The 16,172-nt window shown below is 39.5% G+C and overlaps 1 protein-coding gene across 1 annotated transcript in view; it reads right to left on the bottom strand.

The window, feature by feature from the left end:
• The window catches only part of kiaa0586 (KIAA0586 ortholog), a 538,659-nt gene that overhangs the window by 202,978 nt on the left and 319,509 nt on the right, over window positions 1-16,172 (bottom strand). The window contains exons 17-18 of the mRNA XM_063049620.1: window positions 12,995-13,173; window positions 7,006-7,122 (exon numbers count right to left, since the gene is read on the bottom strand). Coding sequence (XP_062905690.1) covers window positions 7,006-7,122; window positions 12,995-13,173 — 296 coding nt within the window. The remainder of the gene's footprint in view (window positions 1-7,005; window positions 7,123-12,994; window positions 13,174-16,172) is intronic.

The following is a 16,172-nucleotide window of genomic DNA, read 5'->3' as shown; positions in this document are numbered from 1 at the left end:
AAACAAATACAGAGATGCTTAGATATCCTCAGCAAGTCTGTCAATATTGAAGTTAGTGTTTCAAAACAATGACAACATATCTCCAGCATTTAAAAAGAAATAAAATGAAGGAGAGAATAAACTTTAACCACAGATTTTTAGTTGTACTGATACAGTACATAACTAAAATAATTATTAGATCACAGATAGTTAAACAAAAAAAGACATACACAGTAGGACATTGGTGAGTTGTATAAGCACATCTATCAGCAATTTTATAGTTAGAAGATCAAAGGAGTCTTGCACTAAGGCAGAAATGGAATGGCATAGATTCGCATAACATTAAAGTAAGCAAGATATTTTAGAGAAAAATGGAACAGAATGCATTAATTTGATTTTTTTATTGCAGTCTCAACAGACTTTAAACATTTCAAAAAAATTCTTGATGCATTGCATCACTAAAACGAATCATTCAAAATGTGCCTGAAGCATTCTGCTTTTTTAAAATCAAAATCTATGGTTGCAGAAATATTTTAAATGAACCCAAGAAACTGTAAAATAAGGGCATTATATAAGGCAAGAAAGAGATGAAAAGCACTGACTATATATTAATTGTATAATCATTCTTTCTAGATGAAGCATTGATTAGCTGGTATATTAATTACTTAGGGCACCATATACAGCAAAGGGCCTACAGCTAAGCTTCTGTACAAACAGTAAATTGGATATTATATCAGATCACTAAGTTTGCATTATATCCAGCATACATTATATATATATATATATATATATTCATAAGCAGAAAGAAAATTTATGAATCAATACCATCAAGAAAAAGGAGTACCGGTGAAACTATAATGAATAGCTACACATTGGCCTATACTGTATCTTTCTTAGCTAATATTATGCCTCAGTAGAATTCGTATGACCAGGAGAAGGGTGAGCATGGCATATTTGCCTAAATGAGATCTAGACTATTTTAATTCATCTACGGTATATGAATATGGCAAGGGGATGGTGGGGTGCAGAATTTCAGCCTCTGCCGTGAACAGTTAAAATGATTGGTATTGGGATTCCTGTATCAAAAGGATGGCTAAATCTTCCATATTTTAAAGATTGCTTCTTGCCAGATTACATTGAAACTATGAGAGCATACATTGCAACAAATTGGATAATACATACAAAATGGTGGAAGAACTCAGCAGGTCAAATAGCATCCATGAAGAGGAATAGACAGTTGATGTTTCAGGCCAAGATTCATGAAGATGCTTCTTGACTTGTTTGAGTTCCTCCAGCATTTTGTGTATGCTGCTCTGGATTTCCAGCATCTGCAGAATCTCGTCTTTAAAATTTGTATAATAACTTCTCAACGACTGTGTAATCCAGTTCTCTGTTCAAGAATCAAGCATACTAAAATAAAGCACAAGTCAGAAATGCACAGTTAAGATCAAGATTGGCAGAAGGATATTTTAAAAATTCTTTTTGCTTGCCCAGCAATTCCAACACCTTCCATTCATTTCTAACCTCAGAAATCTGTCATTTACAGATTTCTACTTCATTGTGCCATCAAGAAATATTATCTCAGTTGTTGATACATAGTGACTGGTGGATGTCACCATTAGTTTGAAAATAATTCTTCACAATTTGTGTATGAAGAACTGCAGAGGATGTATATCAATATCTCAATTAGGTTAAATATCCAGCGTATAAGCCCATCTGAAATCACTTTTGCTTGAAGGTTCAGAATGATTAACTAGAAAGGTTTCTCTGACTCACATATAGGATAAATCATTTAATTATTTGTGGCTAGACTGAACAATTACAAGGGGACATAGCTCTAGCTACACAAATCACCCATTTAGCATGTTGGAAGAGAAATCATTCATGGTAGTCAAAATACAAGATGGTTGGCACATAAAGATGACTGTCTTGTATAAATTTTTCTTATACATAAAGTGTGCATGAAAAGATACACCGGTATATTTACAGTTTACAGTTACTCAATTACAAAATGACCAAGAGTTGTTCTGAACTGCCCTCTGGAACAACAATCGAAGTATAGTGCTTGTTCAAGAGGAAAGAAATGGTACCTTATGGCTTATTGCTTGTGATGCTACATCTGAAGTGTTCTTGGCTTAATCTGCACATTTTAGTTCTTAAGTGACTGGCTTAGTGACATTATTTGTTTAATACCAGTGCCACTAAAAAGTGGAAAAACTGCAAATGCTGAAAATCTTCAATCAAAACAAAAAATACTGGAGACCTTCAACAGGTCAGACAGCATCTTGTCATTACATCTCCTCTTTCACCATCATCCAAGAACCTAATAGTACTTCCAGGTGAGGATAATCATATGCATCTACTCCAACCCCGTCTACTGCACCTGTAGCTCCAGATGTGCCTCCTCTATATTGCCAAGATCAAGCGCAGATTCGGCAACTACTTTGCAGAACAGCTACTTTCAGTCTGCAATGGCCATCTTGAGCTCCCAGTTGCCCAGCATTTCAACTGCACTCCTCATTCTCACATGTAGCTGTCCATCCTTGGCATTCTCCACTGCTAGGATGAAGCCCACCGTTAACTAGAGGAGCAACACCTTATTTCTACAACCCAATGAAATGAATATTAGTTTCATAAGTTTAAGTAAACACACCCTCTCCCTTTTTTCTTCCATCTCCTCCTTCTGATCCTCTAGTCATCCTGAATTTTGTTCCCCTTCCCACCATCCCCTCACCCATCATTGTCCCTTTCCTCCTCCTGGCTCCATCCATCCATTTCACACAGAAGGTTCCACCACCGACTATCCCTGCTCTGGTTCCAAATGTTGTTCAACTTTCCCTTCTACTTTAATAAATCCAATTATCACGTTCTTCAATTATCTGAATCCAATTTTGAAATACTTTCTGTTCCTGCTTATCTCATTTCAACCGCCTTCACCCATCTTCACACTTGCCTCCACTCAACCTTGCTGCAAATGTCATCATTTTTCTTTTTCTTGGCTTTTTCTCTCCCTTTATCTATCATTCATCTACCATAGTGTCCCAGCTCCACGCCTGCTCACCTCCCATACCTAGCACTACCTACCAGTCAATTGATGTCCCTGTCAGTCCACTATTCATAAGACCATAAGATATATGAGCAGAAGAAGGCCATTTGGCCATTGAGTCTGCTCCACCATTCAATCATGGTTGATCCAATTCTTCCAGTCATACCCACACCCCTGCCTTCTCCCCATACCCTTTGATGCCCTAACTAATCAAGAATCTATCTATCTCTGCCTTAAATGCACGCAATGACTTGGCCTCCACCACCGGTCATGGCAACAAATTCCACAGATTTACCATCCTCTGACTAAAGTAATTTCTCCACATCTCTGTTCTAAATGGACGTCCTACAATCCTGAAGTAGTGCTTTCTTGTCCTCAACTCTCCTACCATGGGAAATAACTGCCATATCTAATCTGTTCAGGCCTTTTAACATTTGGAATGTTTTTATGAGATCCCCCTGATTCTCCTGAACTCCAGGGAATACAGTCAAGAGCTGCCAGATGTTCCTCATACAGTAACCCTTTCATTCCTGGAATCATTCTCATGAATCTTCTCTGAACCCTCTCCAATGTCAGTATATCCTTTCTAAAATAAGACCATAAGACAAAGGAGCAGAAGTTGGCCATTCGGCCCATCGAGTCTGCTCCGCCATTTTATCATGAGCTGATCCATTCTCCTATTTAGTCCCACTCCCCTGCCTTCTCACCATAACCTTTGATGCCCTGGCTACTCAGATACATATCAATCTCTGCCTTAAATACACCCAATGACTTGGCCTCCACTGCTGCCCGTGGCAACAAATTCCATAGATTCACCACCCTCTAACTAAAAAAATTTCTTCGCATTTCTGTTCTGAATGGGCGCCCTTCAATCCTTAAGTTATGCCCTCTCGTACTAGACTCCCCCATCATGGGAAACAACTTTGCCACATCCACTCTGTCCATGCCTTTTAACATTCGAAATGTTTCTGAGGTCTCCCCTCATTCTTCTAAACTCCAAGGAATACAGTCCAAGAGCGGACAAACGTTCCTCATATGTTAACCCTCTCATTCCCAGAATCATTCTAGTGAATCTTCTCTGTATCCTCTCCAACGTCAGCACATCCTTTCTCAAATAAGGAGACCAAAACTGCCCACAGTACTCCAAGTGAGGTCTCACCAGTGCCTTATAAAGCCTCAACATCACATCCCTGCTCCTATACTCTATTCCTCAAGAAATGAATGCCAACATTGCATTCGCCTTCTTCACTATTGACTCAACCTGGAGGTTAACTTTAAGGGTATCCTGTACAAGGACTCCCAAGTCCTGTTGCATCTTAGAACTTTGAAGTCTTTCCCCATTTAAATAATAGTCTGCCCGTTTATTTTTTCTGCCAAAGTGCATAACCATACACTTTCCAACATTGTACTTCATTTGCCACTTCTCTGCCCATTCTTCCAATCTATCCAAGTCTCTCTGCAGACTCTCCGTTTCCTCAGCACTACTGGCCCCTCCACCTATCTTCGTATCGTCAGCGAACTTAGCCACAAAGCCATCTATTCCATAATCCAAATCATTGATGTACAATGTAAAAAGCGGCCCCAACACTGATCCCTGTGGAACACCACTGGTAACCGGCAGCCAAGCAGAACAGGATCCCTTTATTCCCACTCTCTGTTTCCTGCCAATCAGCCAACGCTCTATCCATGTATATAACTTTCCCGTAATTCCATGGGCTCTTATCTTGTTAAGTAGCCTCATGTGTGGCACCTTGTCAAAGGCCTTCTGAAAATCCAAATATACAACATCCACTGCATCTCCCTTGTCTAGCCTACTGGTAATTTCCTCAAAAAATTGTAATAGGTTTGTCAGGCAGGATTTTCCTTCAAGGAATCCATGCTGAGTTCTGCCTATCTTGTCATATGCCTCCAGGTACTCCGTAACCTCATCCTTGACAATCGACTCCAACAACTTCCCAACCACCGATGTCAAGCTAACAGGTCTATAATTTCCTTTTTGCTTCCTTGCCCCCTTCTTAAATAGTGGAGTGACATTTGCAATCTTCCAGTCTTCCGGAACCATGCCAGAATCTATCGACTTTTGAAAGATCATCGCTAATGCCTCCGCAATCTCCACAGCTACTTCCTTCAGAACACGAGGGTGCATTCCATCTGGTCCAGGAAATTTATCTACCTTTAGCCTATTCAGCTTCCTGAGTACTTTCTCTGTCATAATTGTGACTGCGCACACTTCTCTTCCCTGCCACCCTTGAGTGTCCAGTATACTGCTGATGTCTTCCTCAGTGAAGACTGATGCAAAATACTCATTCAGTTCCTCTGCCATCTCCTTATCTCCCATTACAATTTCTCCAGCATCATTTTCTATCGGTCCTATATCTACTCTCGCCTGTCTTTTACTCTTTATATACTTGAAAAAGCTTTTAGTATCCTCTTTGATATTATTTGCTAGCTTCCTTTCATAGTTAATCTTTTCTCTCTTAATAACCTTCTTGGTTTCCTTTTGTAAGGTTTTAAAAACTTCCCAATCCTCTGTCTTCCCACTAATTTTTGCTTCCTTGTATGCCCTCTCCTTTGCTTTAACTTTGGCTTTGGCTTTGACTTCTCTTGTCAACCATGGTTGCATCCTTTTCCCCAAAACTGCACACAATACTCCAAGTGTGGTCTCATGAGTGCCTCATAGAGCCTCAACATCACATCCCTGCTCTTATATTCTATACCCTTAGAAATGAATGCCAACATTGCATTCGCTTTCTTCACCACTGACTCAACCTGGAGGTTAACCTTTAGGGTATCCTGCACAAGGACTCCCAAGTCCCTTTGCATCTCTGTATTTTGAATTCTCTCCCCATTTAAATGATAATCTGCCCGTTTATTTCTTCCACTGAAGTGCATGACCATACACTTTCCAACATTGTATTTCATTTGCCACTTCTTTGCCCATTCCCCTAAACTATCTAAGTCTCTCTGCAGGCTCTCTGTTTCCTCAACACTATCACCTATCTTTGTATCATCAGCAAATTTAGCCACAAATCTAATAATCCCATAGTCCAAATCACTGACAAACATAGTAAAAAGCTGCCACAGTTTCCTTGCTTGCCATTTCCTTCTCCTCTCTATGTTGGCCACCTTCTCTCTCCACTCTCAGTACTGATGCAAGGTTTCAACCTGAAATGTCGACAATTGCTTTCCTTCCAGCAATGCTGCTCAGTCCGCTGAGCTCCCTCAGCAGATTCAGTGTTGCTCTATATTCCGGCATCTGCAGCCCCTTGTCAAACATTTCAGGTTTATGATTTTTCATCAGAATTTCTTTGAAGGTCATTAAACTGAAATATTAACTCTGTTTCTCTATCCACTGATGCTGCCTGATCTACTGAGGATTTCCAGCATTTATTGTTTTGAATAACAGTCAGATAGATCTGTAGGTTTCCAGGGCATTACTGGTGAATAACCATATAGCATAGTTCAGAAGCCATCACTGGATGATTCTTCCTATTGGTTTAAGTATCTTTGCCAGCCATGGTTTTAAAATGTATACTATATGTTCTTCTATGCATATGATTTTAATCTGTTCAAACACAGTTGATGCAGTGGGATGAATGCCATAAGCCTTTGTTCTTATAGCTAAATCCTCTAGATTTGATTAGTGGGTATGTTTCCAAGCAAGTGTAACTGCTCTCTCTATTAAGCAAACAAAACTTCAAATAATATCTTAGTTTTGTAGTTTTGGCCAGCAGACCACAGAAATGTTGTTCATCAAGATGTGAAAGACTTCAATTAAATTTTTATGTTTTACATCCAGTGCCAATTTATTCTGATATCAGTCCTTTTGCTTAATGTCTTAGTTAAGAGGGAAGTTCAAGTGGAATGCCATCCAAATATTCATTCTAAGGAAATATTTCTGAACAAAGCTATACTATAAATGGAGTATGCCTTCAATCAGAAAGAAAAACATTTACAAACACTGACAACAATAATGGTACCTGTTTCAGAGTTGGTGCAGTCTGTTGCATCATCTGCTGTTGCTCAGGGCTCGGTGATCTCTGGCTTCTTTCTGGACTAATACTTGGAAGACTATCAATATCCACATTGGGCAATACCTGAAGACAATTTTCACATCCAGTTATATGAAGAAAAAATTAAGAATGAGACAACTTACGAATGGTTCTTTTTGTACAAAAACCTTTGAAATACATATTCTAAGAGTTGCTGAAAATTTGATTATGAAACAACTTTTTAATGTTATAGTAAATTATGGTGATTTGCCTTTTATATTTAAATTGCTTTTTGCTGATTTTATTGTTTGCTTTGTAGCTTATATCCAAAACATTCTATTTGCTATGAGGAGAGTTATAAAGTTATTATTGATTTCTAGAAATACCAAAAACCAATAATGTATTACAGCAACCAAATTTTTATGGGGTTGAGGGTAACACTCACAATGTAGTATTTATTGTCCATCCTTCATTACCCAAGAACAACTAGTGCCAACGACGTGATATATGACTTAAATGGTAAGTAGGCCAGATAAGATCAATATAGAAAACCCCTCTGGCATTGCATTTATGGTGCCAACCCACAATGTTTCATTGAATTAATGAACAGAGATGGTCCATCACCCCAGCCAACACATGTCATCATTCAGACTCTGCTCAAACCTCCTTCTATACCTACCTCCATCAGCAGAACAATATAGCCCTCACTTTCATATTCCTCGTTTCCCCTAAATCAGTAACAATAGCCTTGATCATATGTTTATTACTCTGAAGTCTCTGCTTAATTATTAAATTGATGTTGTTCAAATGTTCTCTTCTCCAAAAGAGCAAATATTCCCTGTTTTCACTATCAAAACTTATTTTTCTGATAACCTTTATTAAACAAACACTCAGCCTTCTCTTGTCAAAGGAACCAGCAGGTGAACTGATATGTCAACTTGCAGCTTTGCTACCAACCTGATTTTTTGTGTATCCCTCTAGTACCTCCAAATCCTTTTCAATATACCTTCAGAGTAACCTAAGGTGTACTCTGTCCTTCAAGTTTGCCTCACCTTCATTCAAAACATCCTATTTCCCAGTTGTGTCCCTCTAGAAATGAAACTTTAGTATGATTTGCTTCCACTAATAGTCATATTAATCTTCATTTCAGCTTTAAGTCACTTGCATATTTCTGCCTCAGATCCTTTTCATGCACTACCCTATTTTGATTTATATTTTCTAAGTTGTATTTGACCAATGTAATAGCTCATTTTGACTACATCAAAATTAATTAGTGCATTTTCCAATTATTTTACAGCGCAACACAGCACAGAAAAACTCTGCTAATCCACTAAACCATTCATTGGAAATCCCAATGGTTCAGCACCTGTTTCCCACACACCTTTTAAACAGAGCAGCTTCTCATGTTCCTCTAGCCTCAGAGGGATCTATTTCCTGTATTCCCTTTAAAACGAGTGGTTGCCCCAGACCTTACGCTCCCTTTAAACTCAGAGTTCTCTGGGAAGTGTATAATGCTCCAATATAATTTGTTTAATAAACTACTATATAACTTCTAAAAAAAAGTGTTGGGCATTAATAGGAGTAATATCAAATAATCTGCAAAATCTGCCTATATGGTACATCAAGCTCCTGAGGATGTCAGATTCTTGGAGCTTTATCTGATTGATTTCCCTCTGTGCATGCATAAATATATACATAAAGATACTGTGTTCTAATTTCAAAGCCTAAATACTCAGGGAACTCCAGTTCCCACTTCCCACATTACTCCACAACAAATGATTATCTTTCCCAATCCACTTTCTTCTCAATCTTGTAACCAACGAGCCATCAGCTACTTATCTCCTGGTCTTCTGCATTAGTCTATAATGATGTACTTAATCAAATGCCTTTTGCAAATCTATAATGAGTAATTTTATTACATTATACTCCTTTTTAGTTCATTTCTAATTTAGTTCATTTTAGGTCATTTCTAATTTCACCTATCAATATTATGTCTATCCGATTGTCTCTTTGCCAAATACATAAGGTTAGACAATGTTCTGACTAGAACCACTGGTGTTCAGCCATTTGAACGGTTGTGAGTCCCAGACTTGAGCATGTCATTCACAAGCACAGAAGTTCAGGATTTAGTGATTAACAGATGGTGCCACATCTGTCACTGAGCCCCACTCCTGAACTCCATATGAAATCCAGCACATTGGGGGGAGGGGGTCAATTTTGCTGGGACTCCCCAGCTGCATGCCGGGGAATTAATTCTCAGATCAGTGCCAGGATTTTAATTAATCTCTACTACTTCAGGATGTTTTTATGTACACTGTCTGAGGCCTTGTCCCTTTCATCTTCCAGACCACTTTGCACCAGTCCTACAAAATCACAAAAAGTGCAGTTATTCAAGATTTGTGTCAGATCTGAGACCCAGGTGCCTTCAGCAGGGTTTGTAGGCCTGCAGGTTATGAGGTAAAGGAGAACATTGTTTTATCATACTTTGCTGTTGTTAGCTATTTTATTTGTTTCAAGAAGTTTACTGCATTGCTAAATTTCAAAAATATTTTAGGTATTTATTATAATGGTTTTAAATGTCTGATCTGAAGTACGCCATTAATACTATGACAAAGCAGACATTTGCTTCTCGGCAGACTGATAGAGCCTCACACTAATACAATACGCTTACACTGCAGGGTAATACTGTCCACAATCTGAAAATTTTAAATCTGTCAAGCTGCCCAAAATATAAAAATTTGCAGAAGTAGGAATGAAAGGAATTAAGTTTGTCTCCATTTTCTGTCTCTGCTTCTGAATTGCAAGCTACAGATTGGCACCAAGAGAAGCCTTATAGAATGCTACCTGTTTTTTTCATTCCATTCACTAGAGATACGAGTTAACATACTTCTATATTGTTAAATTAAATAAATGTATATAATAAACAATGGTTTTCTTCTAGAGTTGTCTGACTAAAGAGCAAAACTGTAGCAATGTAATTTGTAGCCAATTATCAGCAACCCCGTAAAGATCAAAACCTGTGGATTCCTAGACTCCAAAAGGGTAAGCATGAAAGTTAATAGGCCTAAGGGTAATTATCTTTTTCTGGAGGTTCATGGCAATAAATGATAGTGAACTCTGCCCTGTGGATCTGCTTGTATGCTTTTCATTCTGGTCAACATGGAATTCAGAGATGAGCTGGAGCCAGATACTTTTCTGACCTCCTGTCCAACCTAGTCTCAGTATTAAGACTAGGAGCATAGCACATGTATACAGAACTGAGGGGCCAGATGTTCTCTATGGATTTATGCCAATCAAAGCTTGTGAATATAGCATATCCCCCATTTATCAAAATGGGTTCACCAACCTTGATTGAAATTTTTTTCATTATTTCATTTTATGTTTTGAACATTTTTTCTTATTTTATGGTGTCAAGTGCATGGCAACAACACCTCTTGCATCGAGCCTGGTGAGTAGCAGCAAGTGCACAGGGGTGAGAGAAGGGAAGGAAGGTGGACTGAGCATGATTTGGGCCCATATAATATTTGGACTTTCCCAAATCATTTACTTTGCTTCAAAATACAAAAAAAGATTATGGTTATTGCCAATATTTATTAGTGTCTGGATAAATATACCTGTACATGGAACTATGAACAGATTCAAAACATGTCAAGCACAGCACATATTAAAAATTAAATTCTTTTTGATTTATGTCTCCCTAGCTTCCCTGATTTAGTGTGAAGTTACCAAGCCATGCTACCAATATAAACATCCAATTCAAAAAAAAGTCACTGTACATGAAATATTTTGATATTTTCAGTCTAAGGTCATAAGATAAAGCAGCATCGTTTGTCCATTCAGACCAGCAAGTCTGCTCCACTGTTCCATCATGGCTGATTTCAGAATCAGGTTTAGTATCACCAGGATGTGTCATGCAATTAGTTAACTTTCCATCATGACTGATTTATTATCCCTCCCAATCCCATTCGCCTGCCTTCTTCCCGTACCCTTTCATGCCCTGACTAATCAGGAACCTAACAACTTCTCAATGATTTGGCCTTCACAGCTGCCTGTGGCAATGGATTCCACAGATTTACTATCCTCTGGCTAAAGAAATTCCCCCGCATCTCTGCTCTAAATAGATGTTTCTCTATTCTGAGGTTGAGTCCTCAGGTCCTAGACTAACCCACTATATGAAACATCCACCCCACATCCAATTATCCCAACATTTCAATATTCAATAGGTTTCAATGAGATTCCCCCTGATAACACCATGGGCTCTTGTATTATTAAGCCCCTTCTGATGCGACACCTTGTCAATGGCCTTCTGAAAATCCAGATAAACAACATCCACTGACTCTCCTTTGTCTATCTTGCCTGTTGTTTCCTTGAAGCATTCCAACAGATTTGCCAGGCAAGATTTCCCCTTATGGAAACCATGGAGACTTTGGCCTATTTTATCATACGCTTCCAAGTACTCTGAAACCTTATCCCTAATAATGGACCCTAACATTGTCCTAACCTCTGAAGTTAGGCTAACTGGCCTAGAATTTTAAACACAAAATAATCTGCAGATAGGTAATTCCCTCCCCCTCCCATCCCCCATCCGTTTCACTCTGCCCCCTCCTCCAGCTGCCTATCACGTCCCTCATGGTTCCACCTCCTTCTACTACCCATTGTGCTTTTCCCTATTCCTTCTTCACCTTTCCTGGCTATCCCCTCCCTGCTTCTCCTCCCCCACCCCTTTATCTTTCCCCTTACTGGTTTTCACCCGGCACCTATCAGCCTTCTCCTTCCCACCCTCCCCCCACCTTCTTTATAGGGCCTCTGCCCCTTCCATCTTCAGTGCTGACAAAGGGTTCCGGCCTGAAACGTTGACTGATCGTTTCCACGGATGCTGCCCGACCTGCTGAGTTCCTCAAAGCGTGTTATGAGTGTGGCTTAGAATTTCCTTTCTTCTGCTTCCCTCCCTTCTTAAAGAATGGAGTGGCATTTGCAATTTTCTTGTTCTCCAGAACCATTCCAGAATCTAGTGATTCTTGGAAGATCATTACTAATCCCTCCACATTCTCTTCAGCTACATCTTTGAAAACCCTGGGGTGCAGTCCATCTGGTCCAGGTGAAATATCTACCTTTCAGCTTCCCAAGAACTTCTCCTTAGCAACTGCACTCACTTCTGCCCCTTGTCACATTCAAATTTCTGGCATATTGCTAGTGTCTTACACAGTGAAGACCAATGCAAAATACAAACGTACTTATTCAATTCATCTGCTGTTTCTTTGACCCCCATTACTACCTCTCCAGCATCATTCTCCAGCAGGCTGATATCCACTTTCGCCTCTCTTTTACTTTTGATATACTCTCTTATATTATTGGCTAGCTTACCTGCATTTCATCATTTCTCTCCTTATGGTTTCTTTAGCTGGTTTTTAAAAGCATCCAAATCTTCTGACTTCCCACTAATTTTTGCTATATTATATGCCCTCTCTTTTCCTTTTATGCTGTCTTTGACTTCCCTTGTAAGCCACAGTTGTCTTGTGCTCCTTTTACAATAATTCATGTTTTCGATGTACCTATCCTATGCCTCCCAAATTGCTTCCTGAAACTCTAGCCATTGCTGTACTCCGGACATTCTTGCTTAATGTCTAACTGATATGATGAGTCAATGAGACAACAGAGGAGCCGGGGGAGAGTGGGGAATGTGGAAATAATTTTCAAGATCTCAATGCTGATGATTTCCCATCTATTTCTACCATTAAGAAGAACAGGAAGGATGAGATCAATTAGATAAATGGACCTAAAGCTTATGGGCTTTGATGGAGCACAAAATTTGTCCTCCTCACATCCCATGATGTTCAACATCCCCATATCCTAAAATTTAAATGTACATTTGAGAAATCTGTACTTTAAGAGTATCCTCAAGCCAAGTTTTGCTGGTTTTTTGTGGCTAAAGTATGGTAGCTGTCCAGTACAACATGCATCTCATGTAGCACCACACCTGTACAGTTAGCTTGGGTGGATCCTTCTTTTCAGATTTCATGTGTATGACAGTTATGTTTTTTTTCATCTCAGGCTGTGGTATCTGATGAGATGAGGCCGTTGTTAACGTAGTTGGATGTGCATTGCTGATAATCAAATCTGCAGGTCGTGGAACAGCACGGTCCACCCGGGGCACACCTAGAAGACAGAAGAAAATTCAGCTATGAGAGAAACAGTAACAACTTCTAAATATATATCATCCTTAAAGTTACAAAATATTCCCATCTGTTTTGCAAGATTTTTATGAAATAAGAACTGACAATAAACCACAAAAGGATATGATCTTGAAATAGAGCAGATTATCCAAAGGTTGGTGAAATAGTACATTTAAGAAGCATCTTCAAGGCAGAAACTGACATGTGGAGAATCTCAAGGAAGTAAATGGAGAAATTAAGATATTGGTAACTGAAGAGAGTGCTGCTAATGGTGAGAATTAAATTCAGGGATCAAGTCGATAAGAGTTATAGGAAGGCAGACATCAGGGTGGAAGGGAGTTACCTCGGGTAGAAGATATTATGAAGGTAAGGAATATAGGATTTTGGGCTGCTGATCATAGAAATCACCATGAAATTTCCCTATCATGTACCATTTTCTTTTAAAAAACACCTATACGTGTTATTTCCATTCATTTTCAAAATCAGTTAAAATGTTGCCCACAATGTAAGCTGGAAAGTTTTCCATCTTGTCCAGGCATGCCTGGAAATGCTTAGGCAGGGCGAATGCTGCATGGCAGGCCAAGTATTAGAAAAACAGAACATGGAGCCTAGAGGCAGACAAAGATGTCATGATGCATGAGCCAGGAATGAAAAATGACATTGATGCTGATACAGATTTTGAACCCTTTGTGTTGAGTGAGCCTCATCTGATAACTCAGTCTGGGTTAAATGACTTGGTCAAAGACTTAGGTTTGGTTTGTCAAAGGCAAAAGCAGAATTACTGGGTTCAAGGCTGCAAGGATGGGATCCGCTGTCACCAGGAAAAAAAATTTCCATGAAGGGTTTCAATATCTGAGATAGACGTTTCCCAGAATATCTGATGCCAAGATTAAGGAAGGCATTTTTGTTGGTCCACAAATCAAACAGGTCATCAATGACAGGCAATTCAAAAGACTTCTGGTGTGGCTGGAGAAAATCGCATGGAACACATTCAAGGATGCTGTTGAAATATTTTCTTGGCAACTACAGAGCACCAAACTACATGCAGCTGGTTGACAACATTCTTCAAGCACATAAAACCATGAAGAGCAACATGTCACTAAAGATTAATTTACTGCATTCCCATTTAGATTTCTTCCCTGCAAATCTTGGCACTGTCAGTAAAGCGTATGGTGAAAGGTTTTATCAGGGCATTGTGGTCAAGGAGAAGTGGTATCAGAACAACGAGAATCCACCAATGCTGGCTGATTAGTGTTGGGGACTTAAGCGAGAAGCCCCAGGCACTGAGTACAAACGAAAATCATCAATAAAACATTTTTAGCTTAGTTGAACTATTGCAAAGTTTCAGCACCATTATGCAATTAAACACATTATATTCAATAAATATTAATTTCTTGTTTCTGCAAATTCCAATGTGACATAAGTAGTCTGAAATTATGTTTGTGTTCAGGTTCAAACTGTCTATCGAAAACAAAAAAAAATTCTGAGGAAGCAACACTTTCAAAAAAATTTGTTGTCTAGTGTTATCAAGGGTAGAACAAGAGAGGTAGGTCAGTGGTCAGCTCCGGGAGAACAATGGCAGATACAGCAGCAGTCATGAGGGCGAAGCCTCATAAGGCATCAAGTCATGATGGTGTACCTGGTAAGGCACTGAAAACTTGTGCCAGCCAACTGGCGAGTGTTCAAGGACATCTCCATCTCTCACTGCAGCAGTCTGAGGTACCCATCTCAAGACCAGAATAACCAGAATAAGGAAGGACCTGGACCTGCTGCAATTTGCCTATTGGCGTAATAAGTCCACAGCTGATGCGATCTCACTGGCTCTCCAACCAGTCTTGAATCACCTGCATGATAGCAATACTTACATCAGGCTGTTGTTTATTGGATACAGTTCAAGTTCAATACCATCATACCCTCAGTATTAATCAACACTCTCCAAAACATGGGCCTCTGTACCTCTCTCTGCAACTAGATCCTTGATTTCCTCTTTAGGAGACCACTATCAATGCAGATCAGAAATAACATCTCCTCCTCGCTGACAATCAACACTGGCACACTCAAGGATGCATGCTCAGCCCACTCCTCGACACCTCTAGACACAGCTCAAACAGCATCTATAAATCTGGTGACAACACAACTATTACTGGCAGAATAACAGATCTCGATGAGGAGACGTACAGGAATGAGATAGATCAGATGGTTGAGTGATGTTGCAACAACAACCTTGCACTGAATGTCAGTAAGACCAAGGAACTGATTGTGGACTTCAAAAAGGAGAAATCAAGGAAACACATACCAGTCCTCAGCAAGGGATCAGCAGTGGAAAGGGTGAGCAATTTCAAGTTCCTGGCTGCCAATGTCTCTGAAGATCTATCCTGGTCCCAACATATTGATGCAATTACAAAGAAGGCATGAGAGCGGCTATATTTCGTTAAGAGTTTGAGAAGACTTGGTACGTCACCAAAGACTCTCGCAAATTACTACAGATGTACTGTGGAGAGCATTCTAAACTGCTTGCGTCACCATCTGGTATGGAGGAGCCACTGCACAGGATCGGAAAAAGCTGCAGAAGCTTCAAACTCAGACGGCTCCATCATGGGTACTAGCCTCCCCATCATCAAGGATATCTTCAACAGGTGATGCTTCAATCAAAAAGGCAGCATTCATCATTAAGGACCCCCGTCACCGAGGGCATACCCTCTTCTCATAGCTACCATCAAGAAAGTGTTACAGGAACGTGAAGACACACACACAACATTTCAGAACAGCTTCCTTCCCTTCCTGTACGCTGACTCACTATTTTACTCCTTTCTGCGCTACTTGTTTAATTTATACAGTATACAGTTTTATATGTATATTTTGTATGGTAATTTATAGCTTTTTGTGTATTGCAATGAACTATGGATGCAAAACAACATATTTCACTACAAAAGAAAATCTGCAGATGCTGAAACTCTGAGCAGCACACACAAAATGCTGGAG

The sequence above is a fragment of the Mobula hypostoma genome, chromosome 1 (genome assembly GCF_963921235.1).
Source record: "Mobula hypostoma chromosome 1, sMobHyp1.1, whole genome shotgun sequence".
Taxonomy (NCBI): domain Eukaryota; kingdom Metazoa; phylum Chordata; class Chondrichthyes; order Myliobatiformes; family Myliobatidae; genus Mobula; species Mobula hypostoma.
The sequence above is the reverse complement of the archived record's forward strand: the minus strand, read 5'-3'. Positions and strand labels throughout refer to the sequence as shown.